This window comes from Haemaphysalis longicornis, unplaced genomic scaffold (assembly GCF_048455015.1).
Source record: "Haemaphysalis longicornis isolate Haplotype H1 unplaced genomic scaffold, Haemaphysalis longicornis Haplotype H1 scaffold_7, whole genome shotgun sequence".
In the NCBI taxonomy this organism is placed as follows: Eukaryota; Metazoa; Arthropoda; class Arachnida; order Ixodida; family Ixodidae; genus Haemaphysalis; species Haemaphysalis longicornis.
In genome coordinates, this window is record NW_027526422.1 from 71,982,150 (window position 1) to 72,003,017 (window position 20,868).

Here is a 20,868-nt window from a genome sequence, read left to right on the forward strand (position 1 = left end):
GGCGGTGCGCGCAGCCCACGCGGCATTTGCATGCAAGCTGCACGCGCCTGACGTAGTTTGTTTTCCTTCGGCTACAGCTCCATGGGCTACAGCGTTCATCTCGTTCATCTCCCCCAGATCAGTTTCCCGTCCGCTTTCGGGCAACTGGGAGTTTTCCGTATCATGGAGTCTCAAAGTCGCAAACGCCTTCACGCAACATCATTCCTTCGTAAGTTTTCGCGCAACCGCCGCAAAGTCTGAAGACCCGCTTTTATCTTCTCGCATAGAGAGTCTTCTCGAAACGATTACTGAATTTGGCATCGAACTTAAACACATCTTCGAGTACCAGAAATAAAATTATGCATGTGGTAAGAACAAAAATACAGCGGAGTAAGTCGTTTACCTTTCGGATCTTGTGCTGCTTTGATAAGCAAATATATCGCAACTTCGTAGCGCTTTAGAGCCTAGCAACTATGGGTTTGATTGACCGTCACGTGACGTATTTCCGTCTGCTGTTCCGCCGCAAATCTGCGTGCATGTCGTCGGTAGCCGCCCGTACTGCCTTTTCAGGAAACTTACAGCGCCTGCCCAAGAATGTCTGAGGAGACGTCAGCACAAATGAATGTGGTAAGCGGCACTGCGCGGTTTGGAGTCTAACGTATTTACTCGTTACGTCATTAACATACTATGCGACGCCACGGCAACAGGTGGTGGAACAAGCGAATTGCGGCTGCCGCGCCCATTTCGAAAGAGCCTGCTTTTTACGAGTTTTGAATCGGGCCGTTGCTATCTGCGGAAATAGCGAAATAGCTTGCAGCGCTTGCAGCGTTTTAAAACATCTGGCTTGCTTCGTTGTGACGTCATTCAACAATGAATGCTAGTGAACAGAAAAGGGTGTCTAATTTTTTCCTGCTGCCGTACAATTAGGCCAAAATGCCCTGTAGTGTTGGAACGTGAACCGTATTTTACTTCGAGTATACAGGCGTTCTGTTTTTGGCTGCGATTCGGTTTAAATCAACACAGCCCCCGTTCCAGTTTGGTGATGCGATATCTTTTGCTTTAGGGATTGTATGCAGTTGGGATCAGTGGTGGGTCTCACAGATTATGCGATGAAATCACGGACGTAAAATGTGCTGTTAGCATGCAATGAACTCTCGACCCGTCGCTCTCTTCACTGGCTGAGCGGGTTGTTTCATCAAGTAAACTCAGTAAAAAATTTGGGCATGCTGGAAGCTACGTATTGCAATAATAAGGGAACCTCTTTAAACATTTATTTTTTCTAGAAACGACTGGCTTGACTGGGCTGCAACTTTGCCCAAAGTTCGCATTTTATGGTATATCTCTTCTTAAATTTTACGTGCAACAACGCTGTCCTTCCTTTTTTTTTTTTTTTTTCACTCTCCAGTTAAAAACTCGTTTTCCTCTACGGACGCAGATTAAAAGGTCCGGGTTAATTTTGCTAAATATTAGCTCAAAGAGAAAGAAAAAAACTGATCCCGAAAGTTGAGCTTCCATATGCAAAAACAGGTTTTTAATCGATTCCTCAAAAAGCAGGGCATTTTTGTTGCATCGGCATCTTCAAGCATAATAGAGAAACGGACCTTTGTACAAAATTTTAGTGGCGAGGAGGACGCAATCTCTTCAGGAAAATTGCTTAAAAAGGTTCATTCATAGCTGCAACAACTTGCCCTGTATGCAATGTATAGAGTCATTTCTCGATCGTCCCCGGTATTCGTGCTCGAAATTACCGGTATTAATAGTGGACTGAATCATATTCCCCCCAAAGAGTTCTTACGTCACCTTAAACTTGGCCATTACAAAATTTGTTTTATTTGAATGGTGGCCCACAAAGTTTACACGGAAGTTAGTTGCACGTCTTCTCATCAGCCTATGTGCAGCAGTTATGTTGGACAGTTACTCAGCCAAGACACTGCCACATTATCATTTACGAGGGCAGAAACATGCTGGCATAGATGGTGGAATCGAGTTCAGGAAACCTTGTGCATGTGTGTGTTTTCGTTTACAGTCGTTCAGAGAGGTTTATATGTGTTGGAGCTTATCATCTCAGAGTGGGAAGCAATTAATGCACCTGATTATTAACTGTCTCTTTTGCAATAGAACCCCTGATTTCGAAGAAAATTAAGATTAAGAAACAACCTTGACCTTGATTTGCAGCTCACAAAATACCCCCCCCCCCTTTTTTTTTTCTTTTCCCTCGAGGTAATCAAGATGAACATACGTCGTGGCGAGCGTACAAGCGTCGATACATTTTAATTCATAATATATCGATTGGGCGAAGAAGGCGGCGTTGGCCGGCGTTGTCTGTTGCAGCGAAACGGCACCTAAATCCCCATTGGCTCTGGAGCGTCACGTGACTCCCATAGCGCGTGCATCATAAATTAGAACTTTTCGTTGGGAAAGAAGGACCACCGGTCACTATGGTGGAAGAGGGACGGAAGGGCAGGGAAACAGAGGAGAAAACATTCACAGCAACTCCCAAGTGAGAATTGTCTTATGAATGCTTAACTGAGGGCGGCGCGGGTTCGAATCCGGGCGCGGCGGCCACTTTTCTGATGGAGGCGAAAAACGGAAACGCCCGTGTGTTCGAGATTTCGGCGTACGTTAACGATCCCGAGGTGGTCAAAATTAATCCGGAGCCCTCCACTCTACGGCGCGCCTCATCGCCTATGTAGCGTCGGCGCGTCAAACCTCATGAAAACCTTTAAAGTCGGCTTCACTACTGCACACACACGCATTGACTGAAAGGCACATTTTCATGCGCCATATATGGGCAGTCTGATGCCAAGGTGGGAAGGTTCTAGGGCGTTCTTGTAAAAGAACCCTGCAGCGTTTTCTTCAACTTTTTTTAAAATCCTAAACGCTTGCAGAATGTAGTCAACCAACACACTCAGTACTTACATAAGAGGTCGAAAAGTACCTCAGACAAAAGTTACTGCTCTTCGCCCGTCAGATAACTTAGAAACTTGCTCAAAAGATTTTTCTCTCTTTACTGGTCTTAGCGTTCTTTGACCGATGGAATGACGTCATTACATCGGTGTAGCGGCTGTTGGCCGGCTTTCAATCAGTTGCAGCAATGAACGCGTTCGATAGCCACTTTAAAAACGAAAGCCACAAAGGCGAAGCAGAAACGGAAGGCGTATATGCTGCGACGAGCAAATCGCGCAGGGGCGCTCCGAGTGCTGGCGATAGTTATAGCTTTTCGCAGTTCTTCCAGACGCGAAGGAAAGAGGGAAAGCGTTTATCAGAAGTGCCGGTGTCCCTTTAAATACCTTGAGACTCAATGTAGCGCTATCCTGAATGCGCTGCTGAGCCCGAGGACACGGGTTCGATTCCTGGCCGCGGCGGCCGCTTTTCTGATGGAGGCGAAAAGCGAAAACGCCCGTGTGTGCGAGATTTCGGCGCACGTTAAAGATCCCCAGGTGGTCAAAATTAATCCGGAGCCCTCCACTACGGCGCGCCTCATCGCCTGTGTTGCGTCGGCGCGTTAAACCCGAGAATCAATCAATCCTTAAAGTAGGCGTCCCTACTGTAGACATGAGCTTTGCTGGAAAGACACCTTCGCAGGAGTAATATAAGCAGTCTTTCATGAAAGTATACAAGCCCTATGGCCTTTTAATAAATACTGCCATAAAATCCCATGTATCAATGTGGGGCGAGTCCTTGGAGGGTCGGATTTGCTGCTTCATACAAATACATTGCTGGGTAAGCATTGTTAGAAGAAATTAAGTCTTGCAGCAAAGTACGATGGTCCCAAAGTTATTTTCTGAATATGGGCAAGTCGGTGCTCCGTCGGAGCCTTGCAAAGCGCATAATTTAGAGCGAAGGAGGACTACAGGGACGACAGGGACGAACGCTTGTCCCTGCCGTCCTCTTTCGTTAAATTTCGCGTTTTACGTCTACAATTAAATTCCGTCACAAGATCACGCGTATCCTAAAACGCTAGCACGCCGTGCTCCTTTCAAATCGGCAGTACTGCTGTGCACAAATGGCTTCCCGGGAAGACATTAATCCAGAAGCAACATAAGCGGTCTGATATTGAAGTAAGAATGCGCTAGCGCATTTTATTCGTACCACTTGCGTATGTGCCGAACGTGGGACACATGAAGTGTTGCAGAAGTACAGGTTTCCTGTTGATGCCACACGGAAATGTTCCCAAAGGCCCAGTTCGTTGACTGTAGAATGAATGGATCCGAGTTCTTGGAAATTCCACTGGGACTCGCAGGAAGTCTCGACAGTTAGGGATCATGTGTTCGCTACGGGTATATGCGCTAAAGGCTCCACGAAAACGACTGCTTTGTCCCTAAAACAGTGATACCAATTTCATAGCAGACTTCAGACAAATAATCGAGGTAGTGAAGAAACCGTATGGAGCAGTGGCGATCGAGTCCCCAGATACTTTCCGGCGGCGTGGCTGTGACGTCACAGTATCTTGTTCGTGCGACTGGCGGCCGCCGACTTAAACAACCGCCATGAAACATGATCGGGAGATTGTAGCGGGGCCTCTATTTGGTCATATTACAGTAGTATCTCGATAAACGGAAATAGCTTAAACAGAATTGCCGCCTAAACGGAACTGTAGCCTGTAAGGTGGTTGGTTTTGTAATCAGATAAAGTAAAAAAAAAAAAAAACTTTCGGTAATCAGAACTGAAATTTCCGCCTCACCGTGTTACCGGAACCGTAAATGGAACTTCTTAAGTCAGACCCACGGCCAATAGCATCAGCTTTTTCCGGTTCCGGCTGTTTAGCTTATGTTTTCTTTTTTTTTTAGCCAGGTTGGCCTCGTAAGCCTCGTCTCGTTAGTATAGTCAGCCGTTTTAGCGCGACGAATGCAACATCACAGTTCTTGTTCTAGTCGTTCGGTATCAATTCAAATCGCCGACGTTAGAGGGCTTAGCTCCTGCTGCCTCGTTCGTGCCATCGTGCTGCTTGCTATTCGTGCTTCATTACCGCGTTGCCGTCTTCTAAATTCGGTGACTCGTAAAGCACTCGCGAAGTCGAGGCCTGAGGCTGCCGTGCACACCATGTGCTTACGTTAGAAAAGAAAAGACACCATTTTTGACTTCCAAAGCGGCTCTTTGATGTATTTTCATGGATTTTTAGGGCGCAGTGACTAATTGTTGCCAAATAAACTTTGGGAATGTTGTGCCCGAGTTTCTTGCTTTCTAAAAAACTATCAGCTACATCCAGTTTCCAGTGCTTAGAACGGAACTCCCGTTAAATGATACTAATTTTTTCGGTCTCTTGAAGTTCCGTTTTTCGAGGGTCTACTGTACTTCGATACATGTCATGTCCGCGCAGTCAGTGACGAGCTGAGGCACGGCGACACTCAAAAGTACGGTTTATTCGGCACAAGAAGAGCGCGGCCGCTTCTCCGACTTGTTTGAAGCACGGTCCCAAATAGAGCCACTAAATAAGCTACCTGATCTAGTGGCTCTATAGTCCCAAATCGTCTCCCCGTCCATAAGCCCCGTGTACATGGACGCGACGGGGGCGGGGTGAGTTGAGTGGCGGGTTCAGCTTACCTCGACGCGTCCGAGTTTATATGAACCCCGTCCAAAGAATCGAGGTGAGGGGAGCGGCGGGGTTCCCGGAAAAGGGGCTACCGTATTTTCACGATTCTAACCAGCACCCTCTCTTGCTAATAGCTAGCTTAATATTTGTGTGCGCGTTACAATCGGGCTCAAAACAGAAATAGGCTTTAAAGCCCATGCGCAACGGACACTAAGTATCCGCAAAATTCAACTCAATCCAATAAAAACAATCCGTCAACACCGCGTGAGTGAATTTCGGCGCACTGATACCTCAATGGCATGCCGCATACTCTGGTCAGCTGTTGCACATTTTTTTGTGCTTCTGCTTAGCCCCTAACGCTTAGAATTATGAAGATCAAGGAACTTGAAATCGCAGGCAGCTTCAGTGTTCCCCGCTATAACCTTATTTCCAGCAGCAGCTGGATAAGCAACCTTGTGAAGCACAATTCATTTTTGGCTTCCGGGGCTTCATACGCCAAATAAAATCTCCCTCTTCCAGGTACGTGGTGTCATGTCTTTTCCATCTGTGCCGTACCGTCAGTGTCACATTTCTTTTTTTTTTTTTTCAAATTTGCCTGCGCGAAGTTACCCGCGCGTTACGATTGGGGGCGTGTAGAACCGCGTAAATACGGTATTCTGCTCCCCGCGGCCCGCCGACTCAGCCCGACGAGCGAGCTAACCCACCCCCTGCCTCCGAGTTGACTGGACTCGCCGCGACGGCTTTCTGACCCACCCCGTCCGGTTATACATGGAGGGGTCGAGTCCAAAAAACCTGTTTATTTCGACTCAACGCGCCCTCGTCGGGTCAATAGTCGGGGGCGGCGTTGGCGAGGGAGAGGTATGCCTTCTCGTGGGGGACGCGCGCTGCTCGGAGGCGCCGAACACACAGTACTGGGCTCCCGCTGAGGAGCACTCACAACAGATACTGACGTGCAAATATTTGATACACTAATAACTGTTTTTAGTGCTTCTCCTGCCATTATTACAGTGCGAAGTTTGAACGTCCGTCTTTCGGTTGCGTTTTTTTTTCGGTTAAAGAACTTCCTTCGTGGCTGTAACGGAGCTGAGTAGGTTAGCAAAGGCTAGTCATTTCAAATTGAACCAGGTTGTATTTTGTCTCCATGGCCCCTTGAGGTCAGTAAACTGCAATTTGAGACAAATATTTGCGTGCCAGCTTGTTGTGGACCGGGTTGCCATATTGGGGGGACGAGAATGTCGATGCCTGGCAAAGTCTGCAGGCACGACCAAGGGAAGTGCGCAAGTGGGGCGGCCGGAGAACATCCCGGGGGCAGTTTACGGGATAGTAGGGGCATTTTTTTTTACCTGAACTGGTGCATATTAGTGCAGTGTCGTGTAGACCAGTGCAGAATGCTACTGGGGATATCAATTAGTAAAAAAAATGAACATATGCTGCACTGTTTGCACCAGTGCAGCCAGTTCAGGCAAAAAAAAAAAAAAGCCTTTACTGTAACGTCTGCGCTGACATGGTGGGCCCTCGTTTACAAAATCGTTTTGATCGAATCCTCGCTTGAGTCGACGTTTCAAAGTACCGGCTACAACGTAGTCGGTTGCCTGCTCCGAGGAGGGTTTACTGTACATCGCTTCATTTTCAACCACGGTTCGTCTAATTTGACCCGCCGCCGCGTAACACTATATAATATCTGCACGTGGAATTTTCGCGGGCTCAGTTCTATATGAATGCAGGCTGAACGTTTCGGCGGAAGAAAATGCTTTAGGTAACGAAAACGATGGATTGCGTTTAAGATGTACTGCCGCACACGCGAAAATTGGGCTTCTACGGAGCTTGGCAAGAAACTGTGATAACTCAAGGCAGAGATAAGGAAGAAAATGAGATGCTAACCGCGGACTAAAGACGGCCTGAAAAGAGGCGAAATGTCAATCGTCACAAACGGCGTTTTTGTTTTACGTAGAAGGGACAAAAAAAAAGATAATTCTTTTTCTCCATAAGACGCTGCAAAGGAAATCGACATACATCCAATGACGCGTGCAGCCTTTTCTTGTCACTCAAGCAAGATTTCATGAAAAAAACGTACCCAGAAAAACCCTATTTCTTATTACGCAATTTTTTAGCACTCCAAAACCAAATGCCCATTCTTCAGCGTGTACGGCGGAAGCGGAGAAGGTGTCGTAAGGGCGTTCCGAACTACTTCAGAAAGCGACATAGTGTGGCGCGTGCTGGTCCACCAGTGATGGTATTTAATATGACAAATGTCGCATGTGCATGAAAGCGACAGTAGCACGCGGCATTTCGGCTAACGTGATGCGGCACTCTAATTCGATGCGCCGGCCAACGATTATAGCGCAGCATCTCTTGCTCAAGGGCGGCGCCTCACCTGCGCCTACCGGGTCAAATTGGCTCTCGCGTGCTCCACGCTTGGCCTGTCGCATTAGAACCACCACGCACCTTCTTATGCCATAGATAAGCGCATCTAAAACCACTTCTGAGCAAGCCGCTCATTCGTTCGTGCTCAGACTTTGCACCAAGGTTGCATTTCAGAATCTGTATTGTTTAACACCAAGAAATTACCTGTTTATTGACATACCTAATAAAAACTATTGCTGCTATGACGAATTCGGCGGTCATGATGAAAAAAAAGCGACAATTTTGGAACGTCGGCACCACCTGGCGTGTCCTAAACACACTTTATGCCACATTGGCCTGTCCACGGTTGTAGTGATCAATAGCCAAGGTATGACATTGACAAGCGTGCTGCGTACCGCTGTGCTGTGAGGTATGAGTGTTCCGCTACATTAGGTAAGTGCACAAAACCGGTCTCCGTCACTGTTTTCTGCAGTGATGCATGACCACCGGAGTTCAACGGTGCCTACCGCGGCAATGTTAGTAAATTTCAGGGCCGACGAATCAGAATCAACCCAATGCACATATCACCACCGTGTTTTTCTAACACACACCTGGCGTGCATTCCGATTGCACAACACCGCGGTCGCACCAAAAACATTTGCGCTCTTGTAAATTACGCGATATAATATGCGAGCACTGCCACTGCCCCACATAATTATTAATGTATAACGCGGGCGTTCGAAAAACGTTGCCACCCCTTCCCAAAGAAAGTTGAGAGAAGCGAGAAAGGTTTCTCACATCAAAACTAAAAGTGCGTCCAATCGATCGGCAAACCTTCAAAGACCCAAAACGAAACGAAGAACGAATCCATGCAACAGTTTTTCGCGCGCTAAGTAAACGCGTCTACGAACGATCTAATTGTACACGGATAGGTGGTTTTTGAGGTGAAGGTATACTATTGTACTCCTTATTGATGATCGACGCGTGTATTGTCTCTGAAACCGTTCATTTTTCGCGATTTTCAAGACAGCGTTTTAACGCAATGGACGCCCTGCTTCACGCACGCGCCGTGTGTCCAAAGATCTTACCTGAGCTTTTCGGGCGACTAACCGGCCTACGGGGAAATGCATTGGTTTTCTGACAGGACGCCATCGGTCCCGCCAAGAAAGCTCTCGCTTTAAAAAGAATCGCAGCCGTGAGCTCGCCCGATAGCAGCAGCGGCAGTAGCAGGAGCAGGAGCAGGCGGGAGCGACCCGCGGCTGCTTCCAAAACGAGCCGATAGGGGGATTTCGGTGGCGCATGGTGGCGCCCCTACGGGCTGCGCTCATCGCTTGCTTCACCGCCACACTAGTACGTGTGCGGGAATGCACCCTTTACAGGCAATTCGGTGATACAGGGCTCGGCGTAAGAGGATAGATGGCCAGCCAGATATCACACCGAAGTAGGTGAAGCAGCTAAACGATGAATTGGATCGATGAGTATGGTTCGAACAGATGCGGCGCTATGGTGTAGGATACACGTTAGACAGGCTGCAACCGAGCTATGTTGTGCGAGCATGCGTTGTAGACGTCAGGCGGTAACTTGGCGGCCGACGAGAGGTAACTGGGAACGACATGTATATACCGCATCTACTCGATTCTAAGCACCATCTTTTAGATACGAAGCATCTCATGCTCGGGCTGTGTCCCTCCCTCCCTCGTTGTTGTTGTCCGCCGTCCGCATTCTACTGCGCATGCGCGTCTATTCAGCCCCGTCAGCGTTAAGGCTGACATCAGCGCAGTCCAGTATAAAAAAGCCGCCCGCATCTTCCCACGGGGGGAACTCGAGTAAATGCGTCGCATCTACTCGAGTCAAGCAAAGCGTCACGTCAAGCGAAAGCCAAGCAAAGACGCCCTTGACTGAATTCCGAACGCGCGCTCCGCCGCTTATATACGTTGAGGGGACTGCGCAAGCCGGTCCCAGTCGATGACGACGTTGGCGTACTTGTAAATCGGCGTGGACTCTAGGTGTTTGAGCCAAGCGCGGATGTTGCTTCGCCGGAGAACGGCACACCGGTTATATGCGCAGCGCGCCCGAAGGAGAGGAAACCGCGGAAGAGAGAGTACTGCACATGCGCCGGCCCCAGCGCGTCTGCCGCGGCTATGACGCAACACAATCCAACACAATCCACTTTAATCCAATCCAAATACAATCCAAGCCAATCCAATCGAATCCAATCCAATGCCCCTCGCGAGAGAGTGTTCGAATCCAATCCAAGGCCCCTCGCGAGAGAGTGTTCGCTATCGCCTCGACTCGACGCGCATGCGCAGTGAGCGTGTGGACGGCGCCGACGCCGACGCCGGACATCGTGCGACTAACAAATGCTTTGCATTTAATGTATCAGCAGCTTCTTGACGTAGTTTGAATGAGTCAAGGATATAAGGCGCGTTCGTAGCCTCCCATTCTGTGTCAGCTTTGTGGCAAAGTGGATAGAGCACCATGTACATTGCGTTCCGCCCGCAGGGTCGAGGGATCGAAACCAGGCGCCGGATAGTATTTTTTTTATATAGTGTAGGGGGAGGGGTGCGGACTACGACTACGGACGTCAACGCGGGTGACATCGTGAGTTACTGAAATGCTCTGCATTTAAAAGAAATAGTTAGGCGGCACCCGGTTTCGATCCCACGACTCAAAGGGAGGTACGTGGCGCTCTTCCCACTGCGCTACAAACCGTGACGGGAGCATGTGCTACGACCGCGCCTTATGTCCTTCACTCATTCAAACTACGTCAAGAAGCTACTGATACAACGAAGACACGCGAAGCTGAATGTCAACGGAAACGACGAACTGAAAACTAATGGGAAATTTTGTCGACCCCATGGCTGCTTCGCATACTATTCAGGGTTCCCCTACGGGAAGATGGTGTAAAGTGACGGGAATGCTTCGATTCGAAGAACCTGAATTACCCGCCGCCCCCGCCACTTTTTTTTTTTCTTGGCAGTGTTTCGACGAGACGGGCGCAAAGGAAGATGTTTCATTTGGCGAATCTTCAAAAGAAGAAAATAGGAACAGACAGTGAACCCACCGCTTGCGTATGATATACTCGGTCACCCTCGCTACCATTCGAGTCCGTTGTGCCGCTTGGGCCGCCGCTTTCAGTATCCGCCAGCAGCTCGTCTTCTGCTCCGTTGTGTAGTTTTTAATTTATACCTTCGTAAATGACTTGACCGCAACGTCAACTCGGACCCGTTCCCACGCATCTGAAGTCCACCTTGCGATGATTGCTTAGAAAAGGGAGTGCTTGGATTCGCACGCAAACTTTTATCCAAATCGTTTTCCCGAAAGTAGGGGAGGGTGCTTAGAATCTCAACAATACGGTATTCGTTTTGGGGAGCGCGCCCAACAACAGCGGAAAATTTGGGTGCAGCGCGCAACTTTCCGCCTACTTCATCTATCGGGGCGCCGCTGTTGTCGATGTCCATTAATGCTTGACGCGCGCGTATCTTTTATTTTTTTTCCCTGACAGACTGATGTTTCACACTCCGAAACTGCACCTTGTCTGTGATTCGCCCCGCATTTAATGGTAAAGGCAAAAATACACGTTTGGTTCATTAAAAAGACTGCTTTTTCCTTACAGAACAGTTATACAAACTTTATCGCGAACTTCAAGCAAATACCCGGGATAATAAAAAAAAAACGCATGAACAGTGGCGTCTCCTTAACCACTTTCCGGCGACTTCTCTATGACGTCATAGAATCTTGCTTGTGTGATTGGCTGCCGCCGACCTGTAGGGCACCGCCAAGAAACATGACTGGACGATTGTAGGGGGACCTATAGATTCGTTTGAGCGCGTCATTTGAATGCTTACGTGCAGTGAGCACACTGATAACCCCGTTCTTAGTGATGGCCCATACTACGTCGCTCTTGCCCGTACTACGTCACTGTGGCGCTAAATTTGAGTTTTCCGATATTTCTTGCGCGTTTTTTTTTAACTAAAAAAACGTCTTTCGTGGCTGGAATAAATTTAGGGAGTTACTAAAAGCTTGTTGTTTCAAATTGGACGAAGTTTTACTGTGTCTTTATTGCCCCTTCAACGTATATGTGAGGGTAAGCTTAAGGCCTCCGAAAAAATCCCGGGCTATCCCCACTCACGTGAAACCTGGTGAGGGGCGAAGCATGCAGTGTACAAGCGTATTCTTGGCTCCTTGGTGTTTTTGCCAACGGAGATGAAACCGTTTGGGGGTAGAGGTATACAACTTTGCTGTAAAAGTCCCTTGTCTTTGTAGCACGGAGCTCGCTAGCGCGGGGCGTAAACGAGTTTCCCGGTGTTTTAGTACCGTGACTACATGAGATGAACGGCGATTACGACAACAGGAGACGCCAACATCCCTAGCCCCCAAGGGGCTTTGCCCCCTAAAGCACGGACTGCGCGAACATACGAGAACACGGACGAGAGGAGGCAGGACGACTAGCTGCAGCCACAAGGTTTTACTAACGTCTAATTGAGGCCACCAGGAGATTCGTAACGTGCGCCGAAGTATAGTATCAAACTAGGGTCTTTTTGGCATTTTGCTGCCACTGCCGGAAACCGTACTCTCGACGTCGAGCTTATAGGGCGGCAACGCTTTAGCCACCGAGCCCTCGCGATAGGGCCCTTTAACCATTTCGGCCTGTTCGCAGATTTGCGATCGATGACGCCGTTATTTAAGGCTAGAAGCCACAATTAACTGGGAAGCCGCGTCGTGTTTCTGGATGAGTTCAGTATAGTGATCGCATTGGTGCGCTTGGAGCACGGATCAGCGTTCCTTAGCGGTGTTTAGGCCACATACGTGTCAAAGGCACGTGTCTTTAAAAAAATAATGAGCCATTCTACTCAGTAAAGGTGGATGACCAGCGAAGCTCTTTGGCACACGCAAAAGAAGTGACACAGAGGTGTGAGCACATTTTATTTATATTTTGCGTTGACGGGGGCCATCTCTGAAAAACATAGATACACGCACACACCTTTATTTTGACTCTATTGATCCTGAAAGTGATGCCTATTGATAACTAGTCTACTCCAGATGCCTATCCAAGTAATGAGGCGTCTAGGCTTGATGTATAACTCATGTTTTGATCTCGAAAATGGTGCCCATAATTACCTAATCTGCTCAAGACGCATACCCAAGTGATAAGACGCATAAGTTTGAGGTCCAAATCATGTTTTGAACGGCGTGAGGCCCTTGTGGAGACCGCGGGCCAAGAGCCACATACCGTACGCCTCCTGCCGTACTCCCGGTGCGAGACACGTGACTTTTTGTTCGCAGAATTGACACGGAATCCTAGCCCTATAAGCTTCGCTTAAAATTTTCCTTTACGCGCGGAGCGAATTTCACGCGTTGGCTCTCTGGATCACGACTCCGCATCGCATTTACTTGGCTGACATGTCCGTTTACTCGTTCCCCTTCTAACGCGGAGGAAAGGGTTGACCCACACTATGGCTTTTTTTTTTTGCTACACTAGTGCTGCCCTCGGGGCGTCATATGCACTGGCCCAGCCGTAACGAGCGCGCACGGAGCGTATACCCAGTGCAGACTTTAGAGAACAGCCCTGCGTTATCACGCTCTTAATTCTGCCCCTCAGGTTAGGGAGGAAGGAAGGAAGGAAGGAAGGAAGGGTGTAGAAGGAAGGCAGGAAAGTTAATCTGGCTAGAGCCTAGTTTGCTATCCTGCGCGTGGGAAAGGGAAAATAGGCAGAAAAGATAAAAGAAAGAATGAAGAAAAGTTGGAGTAGACACGTATGCCCAGCGCTGAAGCACTGACACTGATTAACACTAAATGCGCTCAGGAAGTAAGATACAGACGCTGTGGCGTGCGTTTATACGTACTGTCGATCAAATTCCCGCTTAGGGAAGGTATAGGTCATAATTTTTGCTAATTTTCAAGGCGAACGTTCCGTATACTGACAGTATCCGTCTGTGCGTTCAAAAAAAAAGGACTTTGGGGGTTGGGAATACGCGACAGATGGCACTGCTTGACGTGCGCGTCGCGCTGGCGCACCAGGTGGCGTGTCGATTGGGTGGTTTTATAGGTCAGTTGCCGTCTCGTTACGGGCATATGTGAGCGGTACCCTGCGTAGGCGTTCCACTTGACTTTTGCGCGCGCGTTGCTATATGAGCGAATGAGTGGGCGCGCGGATGCAATAAAATGCGCCATTAAGAGCCGCACCTTCTTTTGCGTGATTGGCCTCATAGCCAATTATCAGCAGAGACTGGTGCACCGAATCCGTCGTCTCTACTTCGCTTTTTGTGAATACCGGAGCAACTGCCGCGTTACTTCGCGCGAAAGTTTCGTTCGTACGTTCGTCTATAGGTCGTGACAGATCGTTATCCCGGTACGCTGGTCACGTGACTGAGTGGCGGTGGTGATGGTGATGACGATGATTCGGTTATCACGTGAGTAAGGGATATACTTTGCCAGCGAGCGAGGAAGCAAAGTGTTTGTTAATGATGCAAGTTGTTACTGTTTCATACTGTTCACACAGCGCCTAGACGGAGGCCGTAAAGAAAAAGTGGCAGTGCGCATTCTGTGTGTCTTGGCGCTGTTAGAACAGCGGGATTAAGTACTGAGTAAACTGATTAAACGTTCTCATCAAATATTTGGCTTAGTACAAATATTCGGTTTTTATGAAATGCTAAACATCGTAGGAGGCAATGGCTAAATGTGCTGTCCAGCCGAAACTCGGCGCACAAGAGCGAATTATGTTGCTGTTAAACACCAGTCAACGCGGAAGCTCAAATGCGCCTTCTAAATATGTTTCATTTGTCTTTTCGTGTCTACGGCAGCCCGCGAAGCTGTGACCACCTAGGCTGCAGTGGGCGTCACCCTCCCCTTCCCCCCTCTCCCGAAAGAAAAAGCGATCTTCATTCGATATTTCAAACCAGCTTTTTTTTTTTTTTCCAATATTCATGTTCGATTAAGATCGAAGAATTCACTGATCGAGCAACCCTAATTTGATGTTCTAATGCGACATAACAGGGGAAGTTGGCGGCATTGAAAAAAGCGAGACATCTCATAGCCTAATACGTGGCGTGCGGTGAGGCCGTGACGATATACAGTATGTTACATCGAAGATCCCCAGATTTCCCTGCCCGTTTCACGAAGCTTTGCTAGATTTTTTTAAGGCCAAAATTTTTACCGCTTCTTCCTTTTCCGTGAAAAGTGTGGGTCTGGCCTATCAAAATGCTCTTGGCATCTTTAAGAAAATGTAGATGTCAATTCGCTCGTGCATCCGCCCATGCATCCGCCCGTGATGTAGTAACGAAGGTTTTTCCACGTCAGGCTTCTCTGCTCAGCTGAGGCACTTTGCGGAAAAGCGTCCCGAAAGGCGCGGGTCGTGTGGCGAAGCAAGCAGAAAAGGCTTTGCGTTGCGGCAAAGCAAACTTTTACTAGTCGTTTCACAAACAAGTTACATAAAAAAAAAAATAACAGAAACATGCAAACGTTTTTGTGCTCTTTGTCAGTCAGAAGCTTCTTAGGTCGGTAATCGGAACATGACGTCGAGGTCAATTGCACAAAGGACAAATGACTGCGTGGGACGTTAGTCATGGTTTAATTCACACAGTGTATGCATGCGAGCGCGTGTGTCTTTAATGCGAAGACCTGCCATTTTCGTCTTGTCAGCGATAAGTTAACATCCTCAGCCTGTTTGTGCTATCTCTTCAACCCGAGTGACGACATGAATGTGATCAATTTTTGAGTCCTTCAGCTTTTCGTAACCCTTGCCTGTTCTCCCGGTTGTTAGAATTTAGGGTCTCGCTTGTTCGGGTAATCATTACGTTTGTAAACAACGTCTGCACAACGTAGAGTAGACTGATGGGTACTACATAAGTCTAATTCGATACTACAGGGAAGGCTCGGCGCGCGGATTCTTTTTTTTTTTCTCTTATAAGCTAAAAATAAGCTTCAAACTCCGCTGCTGCTTCGTGGTCAAAGCAAGAACCCAGAACAGCTGTGAACAAGAATTATAAGACAAAAATAACCGTGACTGGGCCTTCTGATGTCAAAAAAAAATGGACGCCATCCCCGCCCTCCGAAAATGGATGTCTCAGTCGTTGTAAACCACTAGACATGTGATGGGGGAAGGTATGAAATGTTCCTCGTTGTCTGGGCGGGCTTGTCGCTTGCACTCGGCTTCTCTGGCAGCCGATACTGGGTCCTAACGCACGCGCTGGGCGTCTTGTGCGAGAACTGCTGTGTCCTGCCTGCAGCCGGACGCATGCGCTAGCCCTCGAATGACGTTAGCCCCCATCCTCTTTCGAAAGCAGCGGCAAACCTAATTTTTACCAGAACACATGGGGAGGGAAAGGGGGGGGGGTCTCATTGTTCATCGGCGCCTTATCATCCATCATGCGATTTCGATGCTTGTTTTGTGGTTCTGTCTTTACATGAATGACTGAGCTCTATGCTTCGCGTTTGATTAGACTGACTCTTGCGCTCGGCGTCTTGGGTGAGAACTGCTGGGTCCTGCCTGGGTTTTTTTTGTTTGACACCACGTTTTCCGACCAACGAGAGGCTAACTGCCTCGCTGTAATGTACCCGCTTGTGAATGGGTCTAACCTGTGTGAGTTGGTACGTTTCTTTTCTTAGTTGGAAGCAGCTCGAACATTGAAAAAAAAAAAAAAAAAGAAACGGAGGACAAGAACAACGAGAAACAAGAAACTGTCCTGGACCGTGACACGCCTAATAAGGTCCTGCGACGTTTCTTGTTTTTTTTTTTTTGTCAAAGTTAGAGCTGCTTTACACCGAGAATATCAGCTTGAATATGCTGTCGTAAGTCTATGACGGCTAGTGGCGGAGTAGGGAGCGGAAAAATTAATTTAGACTATTCGAAATGAACCCTTTCAGCCCTCATTTTTTGTATTTCAGGTTAAGGAATGTTTTCTGTGTGTTTGCTTAAATTTTATGGTCCCATATGCCCACAAACAAAAAATAAAGCTAGAAGTGCAAATATTAAAAGATTTATTAATAAGGAATTAATTAGGACATTTGGCAATTAAAATTTTTATGTTGAGCAGATACATCGCTTTTGCATATTTTCCTAAAGCTTATGACTACATGAACCTACCAACAGAAAATGAGCTTCGGAGTGCAAGTATTTAGAGATTTACAAGCTTGGGAATAACACTCAGACCGCCATTTTTTCATCCTCAATGTCGTAATTTAGTCTTCACCGGAGCTTCTTCTTCTTTGTAGCGTCCAGCTCCACTAAAGTGAAACAACAGAAGAAGAAGAAGAACAAGAAGAAGACTTTATTTTTCAGCAGACGTTGTTACAATCCCTGCTGAAGGGGCAGGAGCTAAAGGCATTGAGTGCCTGACGAGGGCTCCTGACCCTCTGGAGTCCACAACAGAGGAGTTCACAGTAGAGGACATGTTCAAATCAAATATGCGTGCTTAGCAATAAGATCCAGCAATACAGAGAAAAAAAATAAGTAAATCGTGAAAAATACAAAAAATCGTACATTTACTATAATGAGAATCACAAGTTCTACAATATACATTGAACTTTTTTCTTCAATACCTGTTGCCAGCAGATACAATACAACACGAAATGTTTCCTTACTGAGTGTTCCTCATGTCTATGAAAAAATCACGTCTTCACACAGTACAGTTTAAATTCTTTAGAGTGAGACACGCCTAGTGATTGTCATATCTCACTTTCTTCTCTATAAACATCACCTTGGTTTCAGTCTTAAATACGGTTGCACTGGTGCTAAAATTTAAATTATCCGCTAGGATGTTCAAGACATGTGGTACTTGATAAGTGGCCGATTGTTTGCCGTAATTAGTCCTAGTTTTAGGTGTACGTCTTATTGGACGCCGTACACAGTAATGACGGTTTTCTGCGTCACCATCTACATATAACTTGTTTTTGTGTACCATCTGCAGGAGTCTAAAGTAATACAGCTGGTCAGCTCTAAGTATTGAGTGTTTTGAAAACAAAGGTGAAGTTGGCAGGTCTTGGAATTTCCCTTGAAAATTTTCGAAACACCGTAATATCTTTTTTTGCAGGACAACAAGCTTATTGTAATTATTTCGTGAGGTTGTTCCCCACACCAAGATTCCGTACTTTAGTTTTGAATAGAATAGAGAATAATACATGTTTCTTTTTAGCCATAGCGGTACTAAGTCTGATATTTTATAAAGGCATCCAACTGTTCGTGCCAGAGCAGCAACTAAATTATTTACGTGTACTGACCAGTTTAACTGTTCTTGGAACCAAACACCAAGGAACTTTTGCTCATGTACCCGTGCAATAAGATGACCTTCGTATTTGAGATTGATATCTTCGTTTAAGGGCTTATTGATTGGGCGGAAAATTATATAGGTTGTCTTTGTGGCATTTAATCGCAGCTTGTTTTGTTGTAACCAGTTTGAAAGATGCACCAGATATTCGTTTACAATAGATTCCAGGAATGTTAAACTGTTTGATGAGTGATATATCTGTGAGTGATGAGTGATGAGTGATGAGTGATATAACAGTGATATATCTATCGCAACAGGCATCAACTATTCCCCAGAAAACTAGCAGTTTTGGTTTCGTTCTCTATGCTCTAGAGGAACTTTTAGGTGATGGCGTCAATTGACATCACCAGGGCAGAAAAGGGTTTATTGCCTCTAGAAAATAGGTGCATCGTTCGTTAACTTTCTTTTCATGTCATCCTCTTTCGCCGTCTTGCAGTTCGCGCTGAACTTCAGCGACGACGTGCGCACCATGGAGCGCGGCCCGTCTCTGGAGCGCAGTCTCAAGACCCGCTACCTTGTGGGTGCCCGAGAGGCGCCGCAGTTTCGCACCAGCCTCGAGCTTCGTCCCCGGCTGGTGGAGGCCAAGTACGGGACCACGCTGGTGCTGGACACGGCCACCATGGAGCCGACGGCGTACCGCGAGGACGTGCTCGTGGTTCCCCGCACGGTGGCCGTGCGCGCCGGCGAGTCCGTCTTCTGCTTCCCGCCGGCGCCGCCCAGGACCGTGTACAAGAGCACGCTGGTGTACGACAACCGCCGCACCGACTACTGGTACACCAGCGCCGTCGACCTGGCCGTCGTCGGCACGCTGGGGGTGCCTTTCGAGGAGGAGGAGGAGGACGAGCGAAACGCCGCGCGCGAGGACGGCGAGGTCAATGGCGCCCTCGGCAACGGGTGCTGCGATGACTTGGGAAGCCGAAGCAGTGACGAAGAGGGGTCGTCCAGGCTGTAGCTTGCACGCACACTCTTGAGCTGAATGCCCAAATCTTTGCGGGGAGCCTGAAAGCCGCGGTGCTGGTAGAAACGTAGTCTGTGGTTCGTAGCTGCGTGCAGAAGGCGTAATACTCAGCACGCGTGTACGTCGAACGAGAGAAACGGAACGCGGTGTTGGGGACCTATCTATTATCCTGGGTCTCTCTGTCCGGCCACTTTGTACTGCGAAAGGTTAACGTGAACGGCGTAGGGAGCCTCAGTTTGCACAAGATTATTGTCTTCTCTGCGAACCTGATGCAGGCCTGCCTCCTCCCCGCCACTGCCTTCCATTTCAAAGCCAAGATGAAACTTGTTAAGCGTTTGCACCTTTTCAACTCTTCCTCTCCCCCGGACAGACCCATTATTTTTTACATTGCATGCCACTTAAAGCTATCTCTTTTTATGTCTGCTGCACGGTTCGCCTCACTAGCCGTTAAGCCTGCTTCTGGAATACTCGTGTGCCCGGTCGCGGATTGCGCACTACAGATCGCCCCTTTTTTTAAACTAAAACTAGTCCTGATTCCCCTTTTCCTAAAGGCATTCATATGGTCCACGCCTGTACTTGCGAAGAAGTTGTGGGTGCGAAGTTGTGGGTGCGCTGACGTGAGATCCTGTAAGCTGTCTGGTGTCGAGGTCCTATTTTCTTCAATGTCTCAGCTGTGATCTACGCTAGACAGCGTGGGATTATAGGGGGTGTCAATGCCATGTCTTCCAGTAATATCGCAGCCCTGGTATCGCATCGATCTCATAGTTTAATGTTTTCTCATCCAACGAGCCCTTTATTGAATCAATTACGGCAAACGCACTTCAGCCATGCAGGCTGCATGACCCTGCTCGCTATTCGCACTCGACACTCACGTGTTATAGTACCATAGCTTCTTGCGTTTAAGCGTGCTGTCTTTGCTTATAGAATGCAATGGTTAGCGATGTTCTCAGATAAATAGTTTACACGAGGGTAATGGCTGCAGGGATCCTGGTCATATAGACACTGTTCCACAAGTCTGAAACATTCCATGAAATGCCTTTGCGCAAATTTCCTTTCGCGAGACACTCCGTAGGTTGCGTATATGTGAAGTCGCATCAGTATTTATTAATGCAGCAGCGTTCATTGTGAGACGCTTCTGTCAGTGCACCAGACTGTATACCGAGGGCTTGCAGGCCTCGTTTGAACAAAGGTAGGGCGAATATATCGCTGGCAGGCTTTGTGCTTCTATGTACAAGGTTTTGTTGGGCGTAGTATGAGAAGGTGAATAAATACGCTTTGTTTCTGTTCTTGTCCTGCGTCCATCGACCTGTGAAATGTTTGCCGTGGGAGTTTCAAGCAGGTTTTCACGAGTATTATTGTTTTTGTACTACGGATGCTTTCGCGAAATAAATAATACTTGCACTTTTGTTTCTTATGGAATGCCAAAAGCCTACGTGCATCATAAAGAACAAACTACTTTAGCAGATAAAATGAACTAGGCACAACAGCAAGAACAGCCAAGTGTAAAACGACATTACGGTTCTTAATTGCTCCCAATACAGCGCTTATGTCTACAGAAGTGGGAAGTGTACGCATCGCCTGTAATGATGTATTCTAAAATTTTAATAGCACGGTACGGAGCTTCCTCATAAGTACGAGCCACAGAATTCCATCCGTCCGTCGTACTGTGACAGCGCTATGTTGATTCTTTCTCACCTCTAGTGAAACCACACGAGTTCCGCAGTACAGTCGAACCTCGTTATAACGAAGTAGTCTCGGGACAGCAAATTAGTTGGTTATATCCGATATTC

The 20,868-nt window shown here is 47.6% G+C and overlaps 1 protein-coding gene across 1 annotated transcript; it reads left to right on the forward strand.

Moving 5' to 3' along the window:
• The first annotated feature begins 448 nt into the window (after nt 1-448).
• Nucleotides 449-20,485, forward strand: LOC144145927 (uncharacterized). The gene is made up of 2 exons (XM_077677778.1): nt 449-606; nt 18,557-20,485. The coding sequence occupies exons 1-2, from the start codon at nt 574-576 to the stop codon at nt 19,070-19,072; spliced, it is 549 nt and encodes a 182-aa protein (XP_077533904.1). The 5' UTR covers nt 449-573; the 3' UTR covers nt 19,073-20,485.
• Nucleotides 20,486-20,868: the final 383 nt, after the last annotated feature.

Excerpts from the sequence above, each read along its gene's own strand:
- LOC144145927 (XM_077677778.1), top strand. The coding sequence starts at position 574 with ATGTCTGAGGAGACGTCAGCACAAATGAATGTG. Across the intron at positions 607-18,556 it reads CGTCAGCACAAATGAATGTG|TTCGCGCTGAACTTCAGCGA; the intron begins GTAAGCGGCACT and ends GCCGTCTTGCAG.